At 41.7% G+C, this 25,852-nt stretch overlaps 2 protein-coding genes across 4 annotated transcripts in view; one reads left to right on the top strand and one right to left on the bottom strand.

The window, feature by feature from the left end:
• LOC115153056 (type I inositol 1,4,5-trisphosphate 5-phosphatase) overlaps positions 1 to 14,949 on the top strand; it is a 191,954-nt gene extending 177,005 nt beyond the window's left edge. The window contains exons 13-16 of one of the 2 annotated variants that reach the window (XM_029698100.1): positions 9,012 to 9,123; positions 12,057 to 12,125; positions 13,028 to 13,064; positions 13,316 to 14,949. In XM_029698100.1, coding sequence (XP_029553960.1) covers positions 9,012 to 9,123; positions 12,057 to 12,125; positions 13,028 to 13,064; positions 13,316 to 13,353 — 256 coding nt within the window. In that variant the 3' untranslated portion in view covers positions 13,354 to 14,949. Of the gene's footprint in view, positions 1 to 9,011; positions 9,124 to 12,056; positions 12,126 to 13,027; positions 13,116 to 13,315 lie in introns of both variants that reach the window. The other variant, XM_029698099.1, reaches the window with a different exon arrangement.
• A 1,740-nt stretch (positions 14,950 to 16,689) lies between these two features.
• nkx6.2 (NK6 homeobox 2) lies at positions 16,690 to 19,318 on the bottom strand. 2 transcript variants are annotated; one of them, XM_029698096.1, is made up of 3 exons: positions 18,399 to 19,318; positions 17,863 to 18,056; positions 16,690 to 17,480 (listed from the first exon to the last, which is right to left on the bottom strand). In XM_029698096.1, the coding sequence occupies exons 1-3, from the start codon at positions 18,808 to 18,810 to the stop codon at positions 17,232 to 17,234; spliced, it is 855 nt and encodes a 284-aa protein (XP_029553956.1). In that variant the 5' UTR covers positions 18,811 to 19,318; the 3' UTR covers positions 16,690 to 17,231. The 2 variants fall into 2 exon arrangements, with proteins under 2 accessions (XP_029553956.1, XP_029553957.1); XM_029698097.1 differs by having other exon boundaries at positions 17,863 to 18,035; positions 18,399 to 19,317.
• Between the last annotated feature and the right edge of the window lie 6,534 nt (positions 19,319 to 25,852).

The raw sequence follows: 25,852 nt of genomic DNA, 5'->3' as shown, positions 1-25,852 counted from the left end.
TGTTTCCTTGTGAATCAATGTCTGAATGAACCATACCTATTCAACTCAAGTCACTCCTGTTATTTAGGAAAATACTTGTATATTATCATACTTGTGCGTTTCTTCCATTTTGGTATGGTACAAGGCACAATCAACACCAATTAAAACGACTGAGGTCTTCCAGAGCTGAAACCGTTTATTACCCTGGACATTAATTGGTATCTGTATTGGTACCTATCTGTAACTATCTAAATTCAGCAAAAAATATGTACGCCCCTTTTTCAGGACTCTGTCTTTCAAAGATAATTCGTAAAAATCCAAATAACTTCACAGATCTTCATTGTAAAGGGTTTAAACACTGTTTCCCATGCTTGTTCAATGAACCATAAACAATTAATGAACATGCACCTGTGGTACGGTCGTTAAGACACTGACAGCTTACAGACGGTAGGCAATTAAGGTCACAGTCATGAAAACGTAGGACACTAAAGAGGCCTTTCTACTGACTCTGAAAAACACCAAAAGAAAAATGCCCAGGGTCCCTGCTCATCTGTAACACATGTAACAACACCTGCACAGGATCGGTACATCCGAACATCACACCTGCGGGACAGGTACAGGATGGCAGCAATAACTGCCTGAGTTACACCAGGAACGCACAATCCCTCCATCAGTACTCAGACTGTCCGCAATAAGCTGAGAGAGGCTGGACTGAGGAATGTAGGCCTGTTGTAAGGCAGGTCCTCACCAGACATCACTGGCAACAATGTTGCCTATGGGCACAAACCCACCGTCGCTGGACCAGACAGGACTAGCAAAAAGTGCTCTTCACTGACGAGTCGTGGTTTTGTCGCACCAGGGGTGATGGTCGGATTTGTGTTTATCGTCGAAGGAATGAGCGTTACACCGAGGCCTGTACTCTGGAATGGGATCGATTTGAAGGTGGAGGGTCCGTCATGGTCTGGGGCGGTGTGTCACAGCATCATCGGACTGAGCTTGTTGTCATTGGAGGCAATCTCAACGCTGTGCGTTACAGGGAAGACATCCATCTCCCTCATGTGGTACCCTTCCTGCAAGCTCATCCTGACATGACCCTCCAGCATGACAATGCCATCAGCCATACTGCTCGTTCTGTGCGTGATTTCCTGTAGGACAGGTATGTCAGTGTTCTGCCATGGCCAGCGAAGAGCCCGGATCTCTATCCCATTGAGCACGTCTGGGACCTGTTGGATCTGAGGGTGAGGGCTAGGGCCATTCGCCCCAGAAATGTCCGGGAACTTGCAGATGCCTTGGTGGAAGAGTGGGGTAACATCTCACAGCATGAACTGGCAAATCTGGTGCAGTCCATGAGGAGGAGATGCACTGCAGTACTTAATGCAGCTGGTGGCCACACCAGATACTGACTGTTACTTTTGATTTTGACCCCCCCCCCCTTTGTTCAGGGACACATTATTCAATTTCTGTTAGTCACATGTCTGTTGAACTTGTTCAGTTTATGTCTCAGTTGTTGAATCTTATGTTTATACAAATATTTACATTGGTTAAGTTTGCTGAAAATACACGCAGTTAACAGTGAGAGGACTTTCTTTTTTTTGCAGAATTTATTACCCTGCACATTAATTGGTTCCTGTATTGGTACCTACCTGTAACTATCTATTGTCCTGTATATTACCTACTACCTCTGTCTATTACCCCATAAAGGGCCTACTCTCTGCCCTTCACTATCATTGGCCATGAAATGGTGTGCCTACCCTTCATCTCGCATTCTAACCATGTGTTTAGTCACAGTACGTATTCACTTAGTTATCCAGGATTCAGTTAACGGTGTACAAATCATTACTTTTTGGAAGGACTCATTCTATCCATTGGTAAGAATGTGTTGTAAAAAGAAGTGGATCTTACTACTAAAGCACCACATCACTGAAAATCAGCAGTGCACAAACAGGCTGATGTTTTGCTCCATTAATGGTATGGGGCCTTAACATTACTCAATCAACCCTCTTGGGCCAAATGGCTTTGTTTGTGCCAACTATATGTTTGATGGTTATCAATTGTTTAGTATGATTGGATGTGCTTCTAAACTGCTCCCCTGGGTGTGTGTGTGCGTGTGCACGTGTATTTGTTTGTGCGGTTGCAGGCACGTGTATGTGTGTGTCTGTTCTTGCTTGTGTGTGTGTGAAGAGCACTGCATTGATATTCTGTCGCGGTGGGAGTTGGGGGACCATGGAGAGGGGGGTCCTTCTCGTCTCCTCTTCCTCAAACAAATGCATTTGCAATTAGCCCTTTTCAGAGCAGAGGGAGGGCAAGCACACATGCCGGCCTGTGTGGGAATATGTTTTGGCGGTGGCGCGATAATGGCGCTTGACCTTTGTCACTCGTGACTCAATCAGTGCAGATAATGAAATGCTGTATTCAAACAATAATTACTTGATAAACTGCTCTGGTGGCGGGTGTGGACCCGGACCGGTGGAGTGTGTGTGTGTGTCAAGGTTCTGCCAGTCACTGTTTTTAAATTACTCCGTGTCTTAATCAGGGACCCCATTTACATCGCTTTGCATAAGTGACGTCTGGATTTATTGTCCTTTTACACTCGGTGACTTTTGCACCTATCTATCCATAATATAATATTGAATCATCGTCTCCCTGCCGAGTCAATGAACAGGCTGCTGTGAAAGAATACGAATGATGTTCACCTAATGGGGACATGATGAATCAAATTGCTAAAACCTGGGCATAGTGTATGAAATTTGATTCAATCCACTCAGCGTCTGATACAAGCCACTTCCTTGTCAGTGGTTAATGAGTAGAAATGGCCTAGTTAAACTTAAACAACCTTCTCCTCCCATTCACATAACACACACTTGCACCAACACATACACACACCGCATACATACTTGTCCCCCTCCCCCTGTCAGATCATCCTTGTGCTCCATGAGCAATCAAGCACTCAATGATTGTTCTCCATCACATAGCCTGCTCCGGAACAGCCCCTCACCATCTGTGAGGTTATTACTCCCCTTAACACAAGCCGCAGAGGCCCCCTGCACGCACGCACATACACACATGCTCGCTTACATTCAATCTAGAAATCAATACCGTTCAATACTGTTTATTCTATGAATTAATCCTGCATGTGGAAGTCTATGTCCACCTATGTAATTGGATAACCATAGCCTAGTTGCTGTATTTTAGGTCATTTAGCATGTTGCCAGGGATAAAGATGTCATCAAACCCTCACTTATTTTGGTTTTTGAGATCAGGGTCTGTATTGTCAACGCGTCTCAGGGTAGGAGTGCTGGTACAGGATCAGTTTTGCCTGTTTAGATAATAACGAGTGCGATTGTATGGACGGTGGGGGACTGAGCTAAGATCAGCGCTACTACTCTGAGACCATTTATGAATACCGGACCAGAGCTGTGTGTATGAGGTTGTGGAAATATGTAACAGCGGGAAAAAATGATGATCCTCTTTCACCTCCACCACGCTGCAGTAAAAGCTCAAACACCCCAAACTGGAGGTTCCATTCCATTTTTAGAATAAGACACTATAGTGCTATTGAGACTATACATTATTTCAGTGCCGTACGTTCTCGTGCATCATGTTTGCATTTCTGGAATGTGCTCCAAGCTGTAGATATAATATCGCTCCACCTTCAAGAAGCCGTCTGTCAAAGTTGGCCCGTGACATGTCTAAGCACTCGGTCACCGGGGTGTGGAATTTAGCCGTAGCCCGCGAGACTTGTACCTGGTGCCAGCCGGCTGCCGCACGCTGATAGGCTGCGGGGTATCCCATTCACACAGAAGCACACACTCATACACACAAGTATGCTAAAATGCGATATCTGTTGGAGTTTAGTAGTTGGGAGGGGGGCACAGTCTTTCAAGACGAGTTTATCAATTGGAAACCAACCTCATGATAAAAATAGTTAGAGCCCCCCCCCCGCCCAATGAAATGGTACATTTCTGATTATGTTTGCTGGAATAGCATAACTAAGGTAACCTCCCCAAAACATCTAAGGAGGCTGAGTAACTTACGTTATTCATATATTTTGATTGATTTTAGGAGAATGCTTTTAGTACTGCCCATTATCTGATTTATTTGCTCTTTTTTGTTGTTGTCTAAGATCGATGCAAAAATGTAATCTAAACCTGGAGCGGGGGGAAATTCAGTGAACAATGAGAGAGTAGGGGAAGAATGTATTCCTGCTTTAACCAGATTACCCTGAATGGGCTCGGAGGGAGCTTTTGAGTGACATCAGACAGACTGGTGTTCTAACTCTATCAGTGTACCGCCCCAATGAGTCGACTACTCCGAGAGGGACGAGGAAAGAGGGATAGTGAGAGTGGAACAAGAGAAGGATGGGAAGACACTGGACCGAGTAAAGATGGCTCCAGTCCCATGCGTCTGTGTTTGCCAAGTCTAGACAGGCCAGGGGCGAGAGGAGCAAAGTGGCCAGGGGGTCGCGAGGTGAGGAGGGGCAGGGTGTGCGAGGAGGAGGGCTGATAAAGAGTTGTCTCTTCACCGTTTGGTGTTGAACAGGAAGCCGGGAGCGCCCCGGGACCAACCCTGGGACATTAGCATACATTTTCCAAACATGGCAGGTCTATGAGGATGGGCCGAAGACTGACTCCCCCCCCCCCCCCCCCCCCCCCCCCGGGAAAAGACCCAGCGTTTACAATGCAGGTGGAAGAAAACCTTGAGAAAAACAGATTGCCCGTGTGGTTGCCCATCAGTTTAGGCGGGGAAATAGTGTTTGGTCTAATGACATAAATGGTGATTTGCCAATACTCCAGGACATGCTCTCGAAAACACTCGTCTGTCCATATGCCCTGTGCCCTGCCTCAGAAAACAAGCCGCAGTTGAAACCAAACAGCTGAATGCTAAGCATTATCTCTGTTTGATGGCCATGTTCAATTTTCCAGCAGTTCACCATTGGATAACAGTGCTTTACTGAGTGGGATGTTTCCTCATTGAATGGTAGAATTTGTGAATGAGCCAGTAGGGCCTTGGCACACTCACTCTCCCTGCAGAATGAGGAAGACATTGAGATCCCACCCACTGGGCCTCTTAAGAGTGGTGTGCGTGTACGCACGCTTGTGCATCTGATGGCCAGTGCAAGCCAAGTGAAGTCCTGTCCTCTGAAAGGTTCTCCTATACTGCGGTGGAGGCGCATGACTGTTTATGGAGTACCAGAGATGTCCGTTAGCCACTGTTTCGTTTAGCGCCGCAAGAGAGCGATTCTAAGGCACGCACACAGCTGATATTGTTTGCTGGAGTGTCGATGAGATCGTGCGTTATCACACACAATCAGCTGAAGAGGAACATTGTTTCACACTCTCAACACGTCCATCGTTCTAACTGCTGGGGATCCATTGAAAATGTGGAAGGGGCTATTGTAGTATATATATTTACAATGGCCGTGTGTCTGTGTGCTTCTTCCCTGGGCTGATGCTTCGCTGGGATGAGAGGGAGCCTTTTGTTTAAATGGCTCTGGTACAGAGAGGGTTAAACAGATGCTCAAAACTTCCTCCTGAGTGGAAAGGGGGCTGCTGAATAGTTGCAGCTCTTCACCGATACAGAACCTCTTGCACAGAGTGTAGCTGTCTGTCCAACACACACACCACCTCTGAGCAACCTGTGGCATTTGACACTGTGTTTGTATTGGGCCAATGTTGTGGCGGCGAGCTCCCCAACCCTGAAATGTGGAGCAAACATTCAGGGAGTTTCAGTGATAGCAGTTTGTGCGGCTGATCTTTGTGAATGAAAATTAAGGTGTGTCACTCCTCGTTTCCGTCCTTGCTTTGCCAAGCCTTCCCTGATAACGGTAAACAAATGTGGCTGAGCGGGGAGAGGTGAGTCATTTGGGAGGGAAAAAAGTTTACTTTACCGTAAAGAGAAAATAACCTGACGGCTAAGCCAATCCCTGCGTCCATACAGCCCCGCAACACTGAGTCATGTGACATTAGCCCCATGATGCCCCTCCTTACCTCTGCCCTTGTGTCATTCATACTGTAACCAATCTTATCTCTGGCTCCCTGCCCTGCCCATATTCACTAGTTTATATTCCCTTTGTTAAATACGGGCACACTCAATTGGCCCCTGTTTTGCTTGTCACTTATTTGTCATTATGTAAAACAAGATAACAGAATTTGGCCAGGAGATAAGAAATGTTGGACACAACAGAACGGGGATGGTGCTCGACAGTGCTGGGTGACTGCAGCTTGGGGACAAGAGCTCCCAACTGGCCTGGCCCGGCCCACTTCCGCTCTCTCTCTGGATGGTGAGGCTGAGTGATACCAGACCTGGGTTCAAATAATTGAACTTCCTGTTGCAGTGGAACCAATAGAATAGCTGCAAAAGTGCAAATGCAAACCCCAGCCATCTGGCACGTTTAGAGCTAACTCTAAAAGTTTTGAACCCAGGTCTGACTGATACACATTAGGGCTGGGTTTTACATCGCCGATGCTTGGTACTGCTCAAACACACGACTGACAGGCGTTTGACACTTACCAGAAAAAAATACCTACGAGTGATGTTACAGCAGGAAGTGGAACATTAAAAACCCACATGAAGAATGAGTAATGGTGTGGTGGCTTTGAGAGACGTATGCTGGATATGCGGAAGTTCCCCGTGTTGAAGTCTGTGAACTTCACACTAGAGGTTATAACCCAACAAAAGAGGATGTTTTCAAGGGTGCACAGGTGCACATTTTGACTTCCTCATTTCCAATGCTTCCTGTCATCCCATAGTGCATCTTGGTTGCAATATAAGCATTGGCAACAGCTCACGGCTCCTTATAAACCACCTTTATGAATGCATGTGAATATATTCACAATGCACTATGCATTACACACAGGTGGTTCATAGAAGCTGTTAGCAGATCTGCTGGTGAACCTCTGGCCTAGGTAGTTAAGCCAGGTGCAGTACCACCACAGTAGCCTGCTTGAGGGACCGAAGTTGGGCCAGCGGAGTGGGTGTGTGGGTCTCAGTCTCACAGCGAACATGGCAGACTCATACACACAGGTGGGCGATTGTTGAGTTTATCAGCTCGGCCCCATTTAATTCGTGTAATTAGTCTTGCTGTGGGCAATAAGAGACTGATAGGAGCTGACGGGCTCCGGCCGCGCACACCCACTAGCCCCGTTTGCTTTCAGATACGTTTGTATCTGCGCTAATCGGACACATTAATCACACAGTGCTCCCCAAAGCCGCCACTGATGTTTGCTGTTGCATTAGGACCTGTTATCTCAATTGGAGGTATTGGAGGGTGCGGGGAGGAGGAGTGTAGGGTAAGACTGCCTGCAGATAGACATTATCGTTCACTTGCCATTGTTGAGTATCGCTAATCCCCTTATACGATGATTAATCACCTTTTTCCGATATATTTCATTATCAAAAACAGTTAAGTAATAGTGGTACAGGTCCCTTTATTTCCCTTACGATAGAGAGATCGCATAGTCATTTAGGGCCAGTTCACTGTATGGACTGGGGAGTCTGTAGCTATGCCACCCCTGAAGATCGAGTCACTTTGATGACTGCTCTCTTCGTCCCGCACTCTCGTTTTACTGTCTGAGCCCTCTCTATCCCCTCTCTTCCTCTCATCTTTGAAAGACTTTCATCCGGCGGATCCCTCCATCATCCCTTCTTTAGCATACCAAAACCTGCTGCATTTCCACATGCTTTAACGTGCCATTAATGCTAATTGGAGGCCGGGGCCTCTGTAAAGGAGCCCTCTGCAGGCCTGTTTGTTCACCCAGCAGGGGGGGGGTGCTGTGTGCTGGCCGGATGTGGGTACCTCTCGTCCCCTATCCCCCCCCTCCGCCCCGCCCCGGTCCGCCCTCCTGTAGTCCCCAGTCTGTGATCGTACTGGTCGCCATGGCACAACTGTAACATCCCCCCCGTGGTGTGTGTGTGTGTGTGTACGCGCGCACGCCTGGAGGTGTTTACCAGGCCTCTGTTTGCACAGTTGGTTTCCTGCCTGGTTGCCTGAGAGTGACACAATCACCCTTCATGGCTGCAATGTGACAGTGTACGCTGGCCTGCCCTGCGCAGCATGGCTGGTTGGCCTAAAGAGGTGCCTGTGTGTGTCGTAGCAGCCACGAGTTAGCTAGGTGAATATATCCGATAGCTGTGTGCTAGCAGCCTCTCATTCGGACCGATGGACCCATCTTACTGACTAATTGGAGAATACTGGGAGTGGGGGGGGTGGGGGTCGCATCACATTATGGTGTAAAACACACGAGCATACACAGGAAGGTGTGTGCGCACACAAACAGACACACACAGAAACATAATAATCGCACTGTTACTTTCAAGTCTTCTAACGTCGTCACCTGAGCTTCTCGACAATGGAGAATAATATCGGACGGCTGGGGTTATTTTGTCATTCGTTTATTACTGGCCCCGGGGGAAAACGCGTGTTGTGTTACGCCACGGTGAGCCCTGTGTGTAGCACTGAAGGAGCAAATTGGATTGGTATTACAGTATGTAAACCCGGGCCTATCCTGATGAGCCGCACAAACAAATTGGATTGGTGGCATGTAAATCTAATGCAGTTTGATGAGCTGTAGGGCTAAATTGAATTCTCAACAATGTAAATCTGCATCGGCTCGATGGGGTTCCCGGCGGGCCCGGGCTACTTAAATCATCCGATTGTTCCTCCTGTTACCAGATACAATCTCACTTGGCCATTTGCCACAGCCCTAATCTCTTTTTGATGGCTGCATAGGGATGTAGAGGGGGGGAAGGCGGAGAAAGAGGGGGAGATCCACTGAGCCTGTAAACATTTCTCTGATTGAGCCATCCATGTGTGTTTAATCAAAAGATGATTTCCAGACAGTCAAAGCTGTGTATCTGATTTAGATTCAATGTTCTCTCCTTTTCTGTGTTCTAGCCCCTAACTAAGAATGCCTTTAACAATCTAATTTAGAATACACAGAATTGTCTTTTTGTATTTCTTCCTCTTTATTAACACGGAAGTCTTGATTATTTTATGATGATGGTGGGTTTTTTGGGTGGGTTTGTTTCCACAGTTATCCGTACAGTGAAGACAGCAGTCAGGGGAAGCAGTACATGAACACCAGATGCCCTGCCTGGTGTGACCGTGTCCTCATGTCTGCCACAGCTAAAGACCTGGTGTTAAAGGTGAGTTTTTAAGAAGCCTAAGACACATACACACGGCGATCTGCCAATAACAGTCATTGGCAGACCATCACCCCGTGGTATATGCCAGATTCATGTAGAATCTTGGATTGCCAATCGGGGATAGCTTCACACCCTTGGTCTATGGCATCTGCTCTTCCTCCATCCCTCTTTCCTTCACATTCTGTCTCAACTTCTTCCCCTCTCCTCCAATCTCTCTCTTTCTTCAACCCACTCTGTTACTCTCACTTCTCTCTCTCTCTCTGCTCTGCCCATGCTCTGCCAGCCTTCCAGATGGAGGGATTTACTGTATGTGAATATTCATACGGTGAGTTTAAGCCCAGGGTCCACACAGACAGTATATATGTCCCCTATCTTCTTGCTTGCCAGCGGGCCATAATGTCCCTGTAAAGAAGGAGATCTTGTGCTCCCTCTGTCTGCTCTTTCTCAGAGTCAACACAGTGGCAGAACCCAAAGCTGTGGCCCACCACCCTGCCTAAATCCAGGAGAGGCATTGTAAACTCTCAACCAATCTGCCACCACTCCCCTCCCTCCCCGTCAGCACGGCACCAGTTTGGACTCCAGACTGTTGTCTTTCCCCTGTTGTTTGCTGGATTACTTGAAATATCTACCATGCTAGTCTCTCAGTTGTTCACGTCTGACTGTGATGTTTAGAGAACATGGCGGATCTGGGGTTGGATAATGCAAAACTGTTTCTAAGACCTCTTCAGCACTTGGCATCTTCACAAAGTGCATCTCTTAACATGTTTACGATCAGCCTAACTTACCATTTTCCATGTAACCACAACTTTAAGAACGGCATCCTTTTTTGGTAAGTTTTCTCTGTTGGTTGCGGTTGTTGTCGGGAAAAACAAGTTTGTAAATCATTCAGTTTAAATCATTCAGTCATTTCAGTTTACACTGAGGTGTCCCATTTTTTTTGCTTTAATCAGCCCAATGAATGGATTGAGTTTGTCCACCTATTGGATTACTATGCTTTTTAAGGTGACAAGAGGAGAAATGTAGTGTGTCTAAAAGTGCACACTCACACTTGATTAAGCTGGAGATGGTCCATGACAATAGAGCTGTTGGAAGGCATCTGGTGTGATAAATGAGACTAGATTACACTGGCGAGGCCAGCTGTAAATTTAAGTGAAGGCAGCCACCTTGACATGGCATGGCAGATGTTCAGTAGGGACAAAATTGTCCGAAATGGGGTGAAACAGAGAAAAACAGTCTGAACATGTCCACTTCAAAACGTTTTGCTACGGTGTGCCCTATTGAACATGTCCCTGTACGGGGAGGAACTTGCCGTCCACGGCAACGAGAGAATCTTTAATGAACACAACACCAGAGCATCACTACCGTAGTTGTGCCTGCCGTTTATCTGATGGTCTGGGTGTGTGCAGGAGTCTCCAGGATAAAAGCCCAGAACATTAGTCCACTTCACAGTGGGAGTCTGCACACAACCACACTCACATCTCTGAGTTCCAGAACACAGAAGGGAGGAAGTTGGCTTCCTAAAATATAACAATTCCTATACTAGCCTTTCTTCTCATCTGCTGTGGCTTTACAGGAAGGTTTGGCTAATCCCCCTTTCCAAAACACTTGCCCTCATCATTAGTTTTAAAAAAGAGACAAAAAGGCTATAAATTGTCCATAAATAGTAGTTCTACAATTATTTATTTTCTCAATTACAGGTTAATTGCTTGTAATGTAGGGGAGCCTAACGTTAAAATGTTCACAGATTGGCTGATGATGCACTGAGCATACGCACGCGCGCACACACACACACACCATAGACACACACACACTCAGTCACTCCAAGGCAGCGTTACAGATTGTTGAGACATGGGCCTGAAAAACAGGCGTCCACGTGGCATCGTCTATCATGGCATGGTCGGTTAACTCGCCGCCATGTTATTTTCTGCTTGCCGAGCCCTAACACGCCAAAGGTTGCTCGCTGCCTGCGCGGCACAGCGCCGGAGGGTGGATGTGCGGTAATGAATGCTCAGCGGAGCGAGCGCTCTGTTTCTGCCGGAGGGCCCCCGGTAATTTGTTTATCTGTCTAAAGATTATGCAGCCCGAAAATCCACAATTTGATGCTGTCTTTGTAAATGATCAAGTCTCTATGTGATGAATGTATCCCGGGCTCCAGGAGTCAGCGACTTATGCGTTTGGCAGGCGGTTGGGGAAAGTGCCGGTGCGTGGCCCAATAGAAAGGTAGAGGGAGGTACCCGCCGCACGGTGCTCGCCAGCGCACCAGTGACCTTAGACTAGCAGGATAGGTTTGAAGTTAATTTGGATTTAAGTTTCTGGTCCATTCTGAAGCTACTCGTTGTTTCTTCTCAAGTGGAAGCGCTGCTCACCTAGTCACAACTGACGGCCCTCGGGCTCTTAAAAAGTCTTCAGTTCTACCAGAGAAATGATTTATTATACTCTAGGCCTGAGGTTCATGTCTGTGTTTTGACACTTCCTTTGTGTGAAATATGGAAACATGATTCATTCATATGCTGTATGAGCTCATTTGTTTGGGAGGTAAATATTGTCTTGGTAACTGGTTTCCTTACAGTTCCTGTCTATTCACTGTATTCAATCGTCAAGTAAAATGTGCAATATTGACTTTCTGAAGTTGTGTTAACTATGTTAAGATTCTGCTCTTAGTTATAAATCAGTCATATGTAATCAACTGTAGGCTACTTCAGGATCAGGTTTAATAACACCGCATGAAATGTCCAAGATAAGAATTTTCTTGTAATAACATTGTTAAAATGAAATCCGAATAATGCTTATTTGACCTCGAAATGGCAACAAATAAAATGATTTGCCACACTGGGAGGAACATTTTTCTCTTTCGATTATGTTTTAGTTATTTGTTTACATTTTTATACTACTGTTATTTTAACATAATTATTTTACTTTTTTTTTTCTCTCAGCCTGAAAATGAGGAGAAGAACTTGGTCTATGACAATATAGGGCCCAACGTCTGCATGGGGGACCATAAGGTAACATCACAGGCCTAGCCCACTTCTGGGTTGTGTTGTGTTGTTTTTGCCTGTTTGTGGGTATGGGTGGTTGTCTGTCTGTGTATGGATTTGTATGTGTGAAATTGAGTACATTATTTCATCATGTTCTATTGTTTCAATTGAAAACTAAGTTTGCACTTTGTTGGAATTTGGGATTTCCAGTCAATTTCAATTAATGGAATTCGGTACAGTCCTTGATTTGAAAGAATATGACTAGAACAAACTACCTTACCTTATCATAACCAAAAACTAGTACTCCACTGACCTATTACTGCAATTGCTTATGCATGTGCCTATAATGAAACCAAAAGTTGGCTGTGAACAGTCACATTGTGATCAGAGGCTCTTTTGTCATGCTGACTTTATAGATAGTATTTAACACAGTCCCTCGAGTCTGTAGTGTCAGACAGTGGCTGTTAGGCTGACGGAGAGAGAGGCGCCTTAAAGCTGAACTCCTCAGTCTTTCATCATTACTTACTGTGGACTGGACAGTAGTGTGTGTGTGTGTGTATGTGTGTGTGTGTGTGTGTGTGTGTGTGTGTGTGTGTGTGTGTGTGTGTGTGTGTGTGTGTGTGTGTGTGTGTGTGTGTGTGTGTGTGTGTGAGGGGACCAAGGTACAGAGAGATACTCCACCAGACCTAGGCCAAGAACCACATGCACCCGCTAAAATCACATTCTGCTATGTTTACATTTTTTCCAATGTAGTTAGCAGGCAGGTGAAAATATGTGTTTCCCCCCGGTATGTGAGTTTAGGGTGTGTGTCTTTGTGCGTGTTTGAGAGCTTTAAACTTGTATTGGCCCCATTTGCCTTTGACCCTTCACACTCAGGGCAGGACTGTTGCTAACTGGCTCATTTGTCTCTGTGTCCCTCTGTCTGGCAGCCTGTCTACCTGTCCTTTCGTTTAACAGCCGGGGCAGGTAAAGCTAATGCAAATAAGCACAAGTGTTGTAACGTGCAGTGATGTCTTGGTAAATATTTTTATTTATTATTAATAAATTATAGATTTTTACCATCATTATTTCTCTTATTAATATTATTATTATTATTAGGCTTCGGTTTCCTACATTTTTTTGCATTGCGTTTTTTTAGTTGTTCATATAAGACATGCTTGACGCTGAGGCATAATTCTCATTGCGTCTCTGTTTTTTTTCCTTCTTTATTTTGTCAGGGAAGTGGTGCCAAAGGGTGGAAAAGATATCTGCGTGAAGCGCCTCTGTGATAAGAACACGAGAGTTGGACACAGGACACACACACACACACACACACACACACACACACACACACACACACACACTGAAGACCCTATACAGACTTTTCAGCAGTGCTGACCAGTTGCAGTCATTCTAACACCTCATTCATACAAGCTGTTGTTTTTCCACACAACACGTCAGTATCTGGACTACCCACCCGAGACACGTTTGCGATAAGACATATCTTACTGACCTCACCATTGCGACGTACCCTTTTCCCCCAGAGAAAGGAAGGACAACTATTTTCCATGTCACAGCCTTGTTGCCAAAACTCTAATATAAATTAGTCATAACTACATTATTTTAGATACCATATTTGCAATTTTAGGTACGCCTCTAACATAGAAGCTACTTCCATTCAGTAAGATGTTTTTAAAAAGTGCAATGCAAAAAAAATGGTATATCTATATTGTTAGGTTTATTTGTACATTGGACAGTATAACATAGAGTTGTTGATGGTTTTAGTGCTGTTCTCTCTCTTCTGACCAAACTTTGTGGTCCCACTGTTTAGAATAGATAAATATTTTCACTTAATTTTTTTTTTTTTTGTCATTGCTGACTTGTGTGCATAACACTGCCATGCCTCACATCAGCTGAATCTCATTTTATATACTGTACTTTTTAAAGAGATAATTTATCATTCTTACCACAATTGTTATGCTGAAGTATATGGAGACAATATGGCTGCTGGGTGTTTCATCAGCCATGACCTTTGAATCTAACATTACAATGGAGAGAAGAAAAAAAAAAAACTTTTCAGCCAACATGATTTATATAGCCTATCCAAGGATGTTTTAAGCAGTGCCATAGACCATGCAAGTATATAAGATATTGTTTCATATATAGCAGTCTCACATTATTTCATTATTATTATTCTAACTTATTTCTATGTAATAATATTATGGTTATGAATGTGATGTTTTTAGATAGGCTTGGGTATCTATTTTTGTTACTGCATTATGGTGCCAAGTATTGTACAAAGAAATGAATTGTGTAAGAGTTAACATAAAATAGTTAAGTCCAACTGATAGATAAAGGTATTGATTATACATTGTAAAAAAAAAACAACAACAAAAAAACGCTAACGTTGGGTAAGACCAGGAAGAATTGCTTTTTAATTTTGTATGTAGCCTTCAACAGCCTTCACTGCTATGTTGCAAATAAGGTCCTCTCATCGCTCGTTAGAGCGTTAAAAGGCGATTAGGGGAGGCTGTTGATGAAACGCGAAGGTTTCCTTTTATTGATTCAATGTACTACACTACAGAGTTCAGACTGTGTGAAGCCGTTAGATTGATCCAGGATTTTTTATTATTTTTTCTCCATCTAAATCACCGCAAGTGGAAATTATATTGTGACTGCCGCTGAATTTGTTGTCTTAACAGTGTGATTTGATTCGTAGGCAAAACTGCTTGTTTTACCCCGCTGGTCACGTGATAAGAGAAGCTGCGGTTTGTTCACTTCTTTCAGCAGATAGAGATTCTATACCCCATTGACGTCATGGCCTCTAGTGTTGGTTATGCGGTTCTCAAGCAATAAAACCATTAGAACTCAATGGGTGTTTTGTCATCATTCCACCGCATCTATCACTTCAGCGTTGCATACCGCACAACAAGATTGATTAGGTCTTATTATTTGTAAAACTTTCTCAACTTGCATGCGTGGCCACAATCGCACAGAGGCTATGTGCACGTAGGGATGCCCGTTTTCAAAGATGTTCGTGATATCGCATCAAGTTAAACCATGCAGCTTTAACGCCTCGATCACACCGATAGAGATGACGCGCAAAATGAACGCAGCATCATCTGGACATGTGTGCAACAAAAGTTCAACATTCACCTTCTGCTACCATTTCTGTCAAGCCATCTGCGCATACAGTTTGATGCATACGTTCGATAAATCCAATTGATGCTCCACAGAACGCACTGCAACTGCCTCTGTAACACAATGGTGCAAGGCAAACGCGGCGTTCCGTTGCACATGGGTGTACATCTTCTTTTTAGCAAAACGCAAACACACTATCGGTGTGATCGAGGTGTAAGTCCTATGGTTATTGCAGCTAGACTGGCCTTCTAGGCCTATTATGCTGCGTTTACACAGGCAGCCCAATTCTGATCATTTGTCGGTCTTTTGACCAATCACATCAGATCTTTTTCAGAGCTGATCTGATTGGCCAAAATACCAATTGGTGGAGGAAAGGAGGTCAGAATTGGGCTGCTTGTGTGGACGCCGAAAACATTTTCCCGTGTTAGACATATATAGAAAACAGTTATGGATTAATGAAAAATTGCTATTTTCTATATTTCAAGTAAGTTAGACCCAGTGCATTTATATAATAACCAATAAATGTAATAGGGCAATAGTCAAACGTGGTATAAGTGTACCAGATATCTGAAATGCATACAAAATACAGTACAGTATGCAGTTTAATTAATTAGCTTGTAGGGGCCAAGCACTATGGACATTTATATTTTTTTCTGAAAATGTTTGTGCTTTAAATATAGCCTAAATTGTAGGATAGTCATTCTCTCTCCTATTGTACTTTAAGCATGAATGAGCCCGAATCAATCCATATGACCAAAAGTCCAAACTACACTTCCGAGCGTTAGGTCCAAAGAAAATCACTATTTCAAAATAAACTGTTCTGAGATGTGTGAAGTCTATAATATACTTTAAAAGGGATAAAGTAGTCTACACACTTCACTCTAATAATTACAAACATAAAGTAGGCTACAATTTGGGGTTGTAACGCAAACATATGGAGGCTATAACCTATAAACAACCCTCCATTCCAATTACCATATCTGGGTTTGTGAATGTAGACAATTTCGTTTTTGAAATGTTGAGAAAATTGAAAAAAATACAGATTTTAAATTTAGCCTATATATTCATGGAACTCCCTATGCATAAACGTATATACATTGCATTGTTTAGGCCTAATCACCACCATCATTCACAACACTGTTGTAAAAAAATAAAAGTATAACATTGAGAATAACGTTACAAGTAGTCTAATGTCAAGTGTAATTTATAGTTTGTCCTTGTTGGCCAAATTCACAAGACCTAGGCCTATTAGTTCAGCGTAAGCAAAGTTTACAAAAGTGATCCAAAACATCTCAGACGGTCTTGGATAGAAGAAGAAAACAGGTTTCCGTTCATTATAATTTATTAGACCCATCTTTCTCAGTATTTGAGTGGGTCTCGATCAATGTCAAAATATGTGGTTATTCAATGAAGAGTAATTTCAGTGAAGATGAAAACTGTTCAAAAACAAAATTCCATTTTAAAAACAAAAGCTTGTTAAATAATTTATTCATAATACGTTTTTTTTCTTCCATCTTCGCAGAAGTAATAATACTCTCTTATTCCAACATACACGAGGGTCCAGTTCTCTATCTTTGTTTGATGAGGTAAAACATAAATTCCTTCAAATTATAGAACTGAGTTGAAATCGTTAAAACAAGCTTTTTACATTATAATTTACAACATTTGCATTTATACATTGTGTACCTGTATTGAATTTAGGATGGTAAAAGGTGGAGAGATGGGTAACATTATTCGGCAATAATATAACAAAAGGAAGCTATAATATTGCGAGGGTATATGCTTATCGGGATTTGCGGGAAAGGCTGCCATGTCTTGTTTACATTGGTTTAATAACATAACTTACTCAGTAAAAAATATATACATCTCACTTACATTTTCGTTTGTACAACATAAATCATTCACACCACCCATCAGCGCCTTTCTTTCCATTTGAACAATTTATACCCTGGTTAAATTCGCTTTAGAAGCACCATGGAGTGTTTGTCTCTTCACGACAAGTTGTCACTGTCATCACAAGGTGTCCGAGCTATTGCTGCAAGGACTGATCAGGGAATGGTTTGTAGCCTTGTGCTTTTTCAGAAGTCTTGTGATTTTTTCGTCGTCTGAATTAGGGTCCAGAGGTTTGTTGTACTCGTCATCGTCCTCATTGTCCGAGCTTTCCTTCATCTTCTCAGTTTCAGAGTCATGTTTCTTTTTGGCTGTTGCCATTTCTGCTGCGTGTCTCTTCCGCCATTTGGTTCTCCTGTTTTGAAACCATACCTATTGGGAGGAGCAATAACATACAATTAAACACTTAATAAATACAACTATAAGACATACTTATAGTGGGTAGTAAGTATTCTTCCAACATAAACGTTATTACTATCTGAGTTGGAGCAAAGAAAAATCCTTGCTAAACATGAAGTTACTAATAGCTCCAAATGCATAATAAAGAAAACATAATAACAGCATAGGCAAATACCACCAATGTTAACAATATTGGCAATAATAATAATAATAATAAGCCTGCTAATAATAATAATAACTCAGAATAACACACATTACACACAACTGCCACATACCAATTTTAATTTTGAAACGATTAACATTTAGGCTTATAAATTCATTCATGTTAAAAGATGACTCAAGTAATGATACATACCTTGACTTGACTTTCAGTCATTCCTAAAGAGTAAGCCAGTCGAGCTCTCTCTGGGCCAGCAAGGTATTTCGTCTGTTCAAAGGTTTTCTCCAATGCAAAAATTTGCTGTCCAGAAAAAGTTGGTCTGGAGTGTTTTTTCTTTCCATCCTTGTCGAGCATCATGTTTGCTTGAGCTACAAAAAAGATTGAAGAGTCTAGTCAAAAATATGTAAACACAACAGTGATTAGTATTTCATCATCAGTAGTAAACAGTTGTCACGAGTTTACTCCTGGAGAGAGACTTCGTGTTGACTATCATAGCTAGGCTTAGAATATTCATTAAAAAGGAACCAATGTAAATGGATAGCCCATCGAATTTGTTATGAATAGGTAGTTATAAGTTATTTACAAGCATAACCAAGACATAGGTTACCGAACAAATAAACAAATATCCTAGGCTATTCAACAGATGTCTACATTAAAAAAGTAAAACATAAAGATTCGTATAGCTGCATTTAAACATTTTGCACTAAACACAGCCAGATAACAAAGCGTACCAGGACAGGGCACTCGAGGATCCCTCCAAGGGGAGCTCTGCATCACTCCAGGCCAGAATATGGGTGCTCTTCCTGGGAGATCCGTCAGGGGCTTCGGGTACCGAGAAACGGCTGCTGGGTTAAAGTACATTCCTGCGGTGGCCAAGCCGTTTATCCTTGGAAAGCCCGAGAGCAGCTGTCCAGCTGAGTTGATAGGTCTACCCAAGATATCGCTAATTCCATGTGGTGTCCCCAGGGCAAGCTGTGTGTTCAAATTATTGAGAGAAGGCGCCTTGAAGCCCGCGTGATTCTGCAAAGTGTAGGGAAATAAAGACGTCTTCATTTCGGTCATGTTGTGCAATGCTGCCAGCGGTGTACTGCCTAGGACGAAAGCACTCTGCCTGTTAGCATCCATCTGCCCAACAGCTAACATTTGGGAGCATGAACCACCAAATTTGCTCGAGTAAATATAATAATAAACCGGAGAAACGAATAAATATAAAGGTGCTGAACTGGTCGATAAGCAGAGGCCACTACAGGAGCTTCTGAAGTATATCCTGGATACGGCAAGCCACTGAAGGTTGAAACTTCAGAAAACAAAAACACTTCTTTAGGAGAGAAATTCTCTTGCGTTGTCGGACAAGAGTTTGATAATAAAAAAAATATCTCTCTCCGGTTCAGACTGTCAATAGTGAGTTTGCCGCATGCGTCCACATCGAGAATCCTCTCGGAAGTCGAATGATCTGATGATGTTTTTTAGTGGTTATGATGGTGACCATAAGGGTCGGCTTTCTTCGTAAATTGACTCGAACTATGGCGTGAGTGAAGCGGGATGTACTGATAACCGTGCAGCAACCTGCATGCACATATTTCCCATTGGATAATGTTGAGTGAGAGAGCGCTCTGATTGGAGGGAACACACTCGGGTACTTTGCATGTGCGTCCCTTGGACAAAGCCACACTATCAAGATCGCCTTGTACTGCTATTAATGATGCATCATACGGTAGAAATCATTTTTTCAACATTTGACAAATACTATTTATTTACAATATAACCCATTACCGATGACAATGTAAGTACATTAAACTCAATACAACTATGCTGTATGGGGATTTCATTGTTACCAGTGATTTGCAGGAGGTTGAAGATGCGATTATAGCCTTTGCATTTCTAGAAGAGGCATCCGGTATTTATTGAAAAGCATGCTTTATGTTTTGGGATTGTGGATAACAAGCATATAGACTAGGCATACTTCACTAAGGTTTACATTTTAGAAAATGATTAATCAAATCTATTTCAGCGCCAGATAAAATTAACTGACCACAATAATGGATTTTTTTTTTGCAGCCAAGTATCGTCTTAACTTTACACTAAATTCCTATTTTTGCTATTATTCGTAGCTTACATGGTCCGTTTTAGAAGTCGAAATGAATAACGGTTTCATTGGGCTGTTTAGTTGTTGTGGGGTTATCTTGATATTGTCTGTAAATTCTGTAAACAAATGTTTTAGGCCTACATACAAATGTTATATACATATATTTTTAAATATATAAAAATTATCCTTATTTTGGTTTTATGTCATGTTGTAAATCCATTTTTTTCTAGTTCGGGTCAAGACAAACATAGTGAGTCTTAAAGATGGTATCACTTGGCCTACTCAATAGAAAGTCAGATAAGCGATTGTAATCTGTATCGCTGTCACTGGTCAGAGGCACGGATATCTTTACCCTGGTAGCCTTCATCGTGTCCACACTGACAACTAAACCGTGTAACAGATGGACCTGTCTTTTTTTTCATTACTGAAATTATCATAGTTGTTTTTGCATTATTTCCGTCATGAGATATGACCTGGACTGAGAAAACCGCGTGGCTCTAGACGTCATCAAATTGAGTGCTGCTTCAAGCCTCGGCGCTAATATTTTATGGAGATGTATGAATGTTGTTAGAGTGAAATATGGCCACGTTAGCATTTCAAGGGTTCAGCAAATGCACCTTGGACCTTTAATAACAGAGACAAGTACGTTCATTCTAAGGGGTTTCAAAAAGTAAAGGTTTTCCAATTTTGCACAGCATTTCTTTAGGCAATTTAGTTAACAATAGGCCTATAAATTATATAGGGGCAGAGAGATAAAAACGAGTCTATAGTTAGTGACATTTTCAAACGTGTTAAAAACATGAATAATACTATAATTGGATTTCACATATTTGTTTGTTCATTGTCATTATTTTAGGTCATATTATCCACAGTCAATATAATGTTATTGACGACCTGTTATGTAACTATTTCATCGGAAAGGACAGGTGGTGAAAACAATCATCCGTCAATTCACTCATTCGTTTTCACAGTCATTGGAAAGTTCAATACACCAGACACTGTTTGACTATTAGGCAATAATCAATCAGAAAACAAAACGTTCATTTCACCTGCAACCACTGGATAACTGCAATTGCACAGAGAATAATGTAAGAAAAGACAATCTACTTTTAAAAACCATATTGTGAAATGATTAATACTTTGTGATTGAATAATCCTTTGCCCACTAGTAGCCTATGTATTTTCTGTCTTGATGCATCAGCCTATGACAGATAGGGACACATTTACAGGCCATAACTAAATGGGGCTATAGTTTCGTTCAAATTCATCACTAACAAATGTTTTGTAATTATTATTTATCAACCAACTTTTTGGTTTTGGAATGCATTTTCCACCCCAATATTCCTAGTACTAGTGTGCACTTCAGTCTGTGCATTTGTAGGCCTACTAAGCAGCATGGTCGACTCAAAATCTGCTCAAACTATCTCTATCTTGACTTTAACATAAACGTATTATATTTCTACTAATTACAGGAGGCCTTTATTATGGAGTTTTATTATAGGTGCCTTACAACTTATTAATTGTAAAATGGCAATATTATATCAGCTATTTGAATTATATCACCCTGTAAACGCATTAGTTTGTTATTACAAGTATTACAAGTATTGAAGGTAGGCCTATTACAAATATATATATATATATTTCTTCTTATTATTATTAATCATCAATATAAGTCATTGACTGTTGTTTACAGCGGAAGGGTAACCTGTACGCAATAGGCAAGTGCACCCATCACATTGCATGTAAAACAAAAAACGAAATATACAAATTCAAATTATAATCGAACATTTTAATGTTCAATTTAATGAATTCGTTGTTATAATTGTTTTATATCTCATGATTGAATTAAATGGAGGTTTAAAGCTAATACCAATCAGAAAAAAAGCTGACGTCAACTATAACATTGAAGTAAATAAACCATTTGACAAAAATGCCAGAGGCACGAATCCCAGATGACCGTTTCGAAGAACCCCCTCTTGGCGTCAAGAATAGTTGTTTATCAGAGACTGTTTCATAATTTGCTCCAAACTAAATCCAGGTAGGCTAACATAACATTTTTAAAAAGCCTAGGCCATCACCCACTAAACTCAGAGCGCACACCCTTGAGCAGTGGTGTAAAGTAACTAAGTAAAAATACTTTTAAGTAGGCTACTACTTAAAGGCCCAGTGCAGTCAAAAACGTGATTTCCTGGATTTTATCATTTATATATATTTCCACACTATGAGGTTGGAGTAATACTGTGAAATTGTGAAAATTATGATAATGCCCTTTTAATGTAAGAGCTGTTTGAAAAGATCATCTGAAATGTCAGCCTGATTTGGTAGAAGGGAGTTTTGGCCTTCCATAGATGCATCACCATGCAATAAATTAGTTAATAGACCAATAAGAAAGAGACTTCCAAACCTCTCTACCAATAACAGCTAATTAATTTCCAGTTTTCCCCTCCCCACTCAAACCTCTCCCAGACAGTCCTAGCTAAATTATTTATTGAGAAATTGTTGTCTGCAATAAATTATTTTTGTTTCTTTTTGACCATTTTAATTGAACATAATCACAGTAAGGTATACTTCATTGTTACCCAGAAATGATTTGATATTGAGATCAAACAAATAAAAAAAACGTTTGCATTGGACCTTTAAGTATTTTTTGGGCGTATCTGTACTTTACTATTTATATTTTAGACAACTTTTACTTCACTACATTCCACAAGAAAATATGTACTTTTTACTCCCATACATTTTTCCTGACACCCAAAAGTACTCGTTACATTTTGAATGCTCTGGCAGGACAGCAATTGAGCAATACGGTCCAATTCGCGCACCTTCAATTTAACTCGTAATTTCTACTGCCTCTAATTTCGCGGACTCACTAAACACAAATACTGCGTTTGTAAATTCTGTCGATATGAGGTTCTGTTGAGTCAGTTACAACATAACTCTCTACCTTTGTTTTGAAATTAGACAACGTCCTATACAAGCCTGTGCAACATAGAGCAGCCGTCAGACATCAGTTTACAATGCCTTCAGATAGCATTCACACCCCTTGAATTTTTCCACATTTTGTTCTGTTACAGCCTGAATTTAAAATGGGTTACATTGAGATTTTGTGTCACTAGCCTAAACACAATACTCCATCATGTCAAAGTGGAATTAGGTTTTTCGATTTCTTTCTAAATTAACTAAAAATGAAAAGCTTAAATGTCTTGATTCAATAAGTATTCAACCCCTTTCCTATAGCAAGTTTAAATAAGTCCAGAAGTAAAAATGTGCGTAACAAGTCAGATAATAAGTTGCGTGGACACTAATAGTGTTTAACATGCTTTTTGAATGACTGCCTCATCTCTGTATCCCACAATGCAGTTATCTGTAAGATCCCTCAGTCGAGCAGTGAATTTCAACCATAGATTCAACCACAAAGACCAGGGAGGTTTTCCAATGCCTCCAAAGAAGGACACCTATTGGTAGAAGGGTACAAATAAAAAAGCAGACATTTAATATCCTTTTGAGCATGGTGTTATTAATTACAATTTGTATCAAAACACCCAGTCACTACAAAGATACAGGTGTCCTTCCTAACTCAGTTGCCGAAGAGAAAGGAAACCGCTCAGGGATTTCACCATGAGGCCAATGGTGACTTTAAAACATTTACAGAAAATTGAGGTTGGATCAACAACATTGTAGTTACTCCACAATACCAACCTAATTGACAGAGTGAAAAGAAGGAAGCCTGTACAGAATAAAAATATTCAAAAACATGCATCATGTTTGCAACAAGGCACTAGAGTAATACTGCAAAACAATTTGCAAAGACATTAAAGTTTTGTCATGAATACAAGGTGTTATGTTTGGGGCAAATCCAATACAACACATTACTGAGTACCTCTCTCCATATTTTCAAGCATCGTGGTGGCTGCCTCATGTTATGGGCATGCTTGTAATCGTTAAGGACTGGGGAGTTTTCAGGATAAAAAAGAAATGCAATGGGAGCTAAGCACAGGAAAAATCCTAGAGGAAAACCTGGTTCAGTCTGCTTTCCACCAGACAGTGGGCGATGATTTCACCTTTCAGCAGGACAATAACCTAATACATACAGCCAAATCTACTCTGGAGTTGCTTACCAAGAAGGCAGTGCATGTTTCACAGTGGCTGAGTTACAGTTTTGGATCTGCTTGAAAATCGATGACAAGAACTGAAAATGGTTGTCTAGCAATGATCAACAATCAATTTGACAAAGCTGGAAGAATAAAAAATAAATAAATAAATGGGCAAAAGTTGCACAATCCAGGTGTGGAATGCTCTTAGAGACTTATCAAGAAAGACACACAGCTGTAATCGCTGCCAAAGGTGCTTCTTACAAAGTATTGACTCAGGGGTGTGAATACTTACGTCAATTGGATATTCCTGTATTTCATTTTCAATACATTTGCAAACATTTCTAAAACATGCTTTCACTTTGTCATTATGGGGTATTGCGGCGTTTGTCAGACCCCATAATACATCCCAAAAATTGTTCTTCTCGTGAAAATGTCTTTAGTGTCTGGTTTAGGCTACAAACTAATGTCCCCACCCACCATTGAAATCTGACTCTCACTAAGTCGGTTGTTTTGCTGTTTGACGCCCACAAGCCTTACAAGACTCGTCTGAATGTAACCTGGTACCAGTTTTAAAAAATAATGGAATTATGGCAGTAGCTTTGGCCCAAAAAAACGTGTTAAATAAGGGTAAAAAATGTATCACAATAATTTCCCTAGCTTTCTTATATCTCTCAGATATACAGTAGGACAAACATTTCAAAACATACTTCCTTTTGATTTATTTTTTGACAATGTGTTTGCCATGCATGAATATATTTTTCAGTCAACATGGGCCAGCATTAGAGTCAACATGGGTTAGCATCCCTGTGGAACGCTTTCAACACGCCGACTGATTGAGGCTGTTCTGAGGGCAAAAGGGGGTGCAACTCAATATTAGGAAGGTGTTCCTAATGTTTTGTACACTCAGTGTAGAATCTATGCCCCAAAGAATTCAGGCTACTCTGGAGGCAAACGGGGGTCTGACCCTTGTACTAGCTAATGAACTAGCCGGTGAGTGTATATACACTGAGTGTACAAAACATTAGGAACACCTTTCCATGACAGACTGACCAGATGAATGCTATGATCCCTTATTGATGTCACATGTTAAATCCATCTAAATCAGTATATAGATGAGTGGGAGGAGATATGTTAAAGAATGATTTTTAAGCCTTGAGACAATTGAGACATGGAGGTGTATTTGTGCCATTCAGAGGGTGAATGGGCAAGACAACATATTTAAGTGTCTTTCAATGGGGTATGGTAGTAGGTGCCAGGTGCACTGGTTTGAGTGTGTCAAGAACTGCAACACTGTTGGGTTTTTCACGCTCAGCAGTTTCCTGTGTGTATCAAGAATGGTCCGCCACCCAAAGGACATCCAGCCAACTTGACACAACTGTGGGAATCATTGGCGTCAACATGGGCCAGCATCCGTGTGGAACGCTTTCGAGACCTTGAAGAGTCTATGCCCCGACAAATTGAGGCTGCTCTGTAGCCAAGGCTAAAGTAGGGATATTGAAGATTACAGTATTATTATTGCAAAATTATAGACTAAAAACTCACAATATCATCGGAAGTATTATCGTTTACGACATGAAATAAAGGATATAAATCAAACCAATAAACAGAACACAACATGAGGTCAATAACAGCCCAGATTCCTACCCAGGTATCACATTTGAGAATGAGGCTCCTAATTTGATTGGATCATATATGATTTAGATACCGGCGTTACTGTCGAGAAATACCAATCACTTTTTGATATACACCCCAGAGAGATAAAGAGCAGACACCATTATTTGATGCTTGTCAGTGTTCCAGCTCAGCATCGCATCTGATCCAGACATATAACAGGGTTGAGTGCGCACTCTAGTGACACAAACTTTGTCCTACAATACAAAAGTGGGTTATCGTCAAGTTATTGTCAGACCTTGGCTCACGTGGGTCAATTCAATTGATTTCATATGGATTACCAAGGAAACCATCTTCAAAGCAATCAAGGGGGAGATTACTGGTATTTTGATCA

Source organism: Salmo trutta, chromosome 18 (genome assembly GCF_901001165.1).
Source record: "Salmo trutta chromosome 18, fSalTru1.1, whole genome shotgun sequence".
In the NCBI taxonomy this organism is placed as follows: Eukaryota; Metazoa; Chordata; class Actinopteri; order Salmoniformes; family Salmonidae; genus Salmo; species Salmo trutta.
This window is presented reverse-complemented; position numbering and strand designations above follow the sequence as displayed.

What these genes read in the sequence shown, in the direction of transcription:
- nkx6.2 (XM_029698096.1), bottom strand. Translation starts at nt 18,810, where the DNA reads ATGTTAGCTGTTGGGCAGATGGATGCTAACAGGCAGAGTGCTTTCGTC. An exon ending in TCCTCGAGTGCCCTGTCCTG is followed by an intron (nt 18,057 to 18,398) that starts GTACGCTTTGTT and finishes ATTTTTGACTAG; the next exon opens with ACTCTTCAATCTTTTTTGTA. An exon ending in TGACTGAAAGTCAAGTCAAG is followed by an intron (nt 17,481 to 17,862) that starts GTATGTATCATT and finishes TCCTCCCAATAG; the next exon opens with GTATGGTTTCAAAACAGGAG.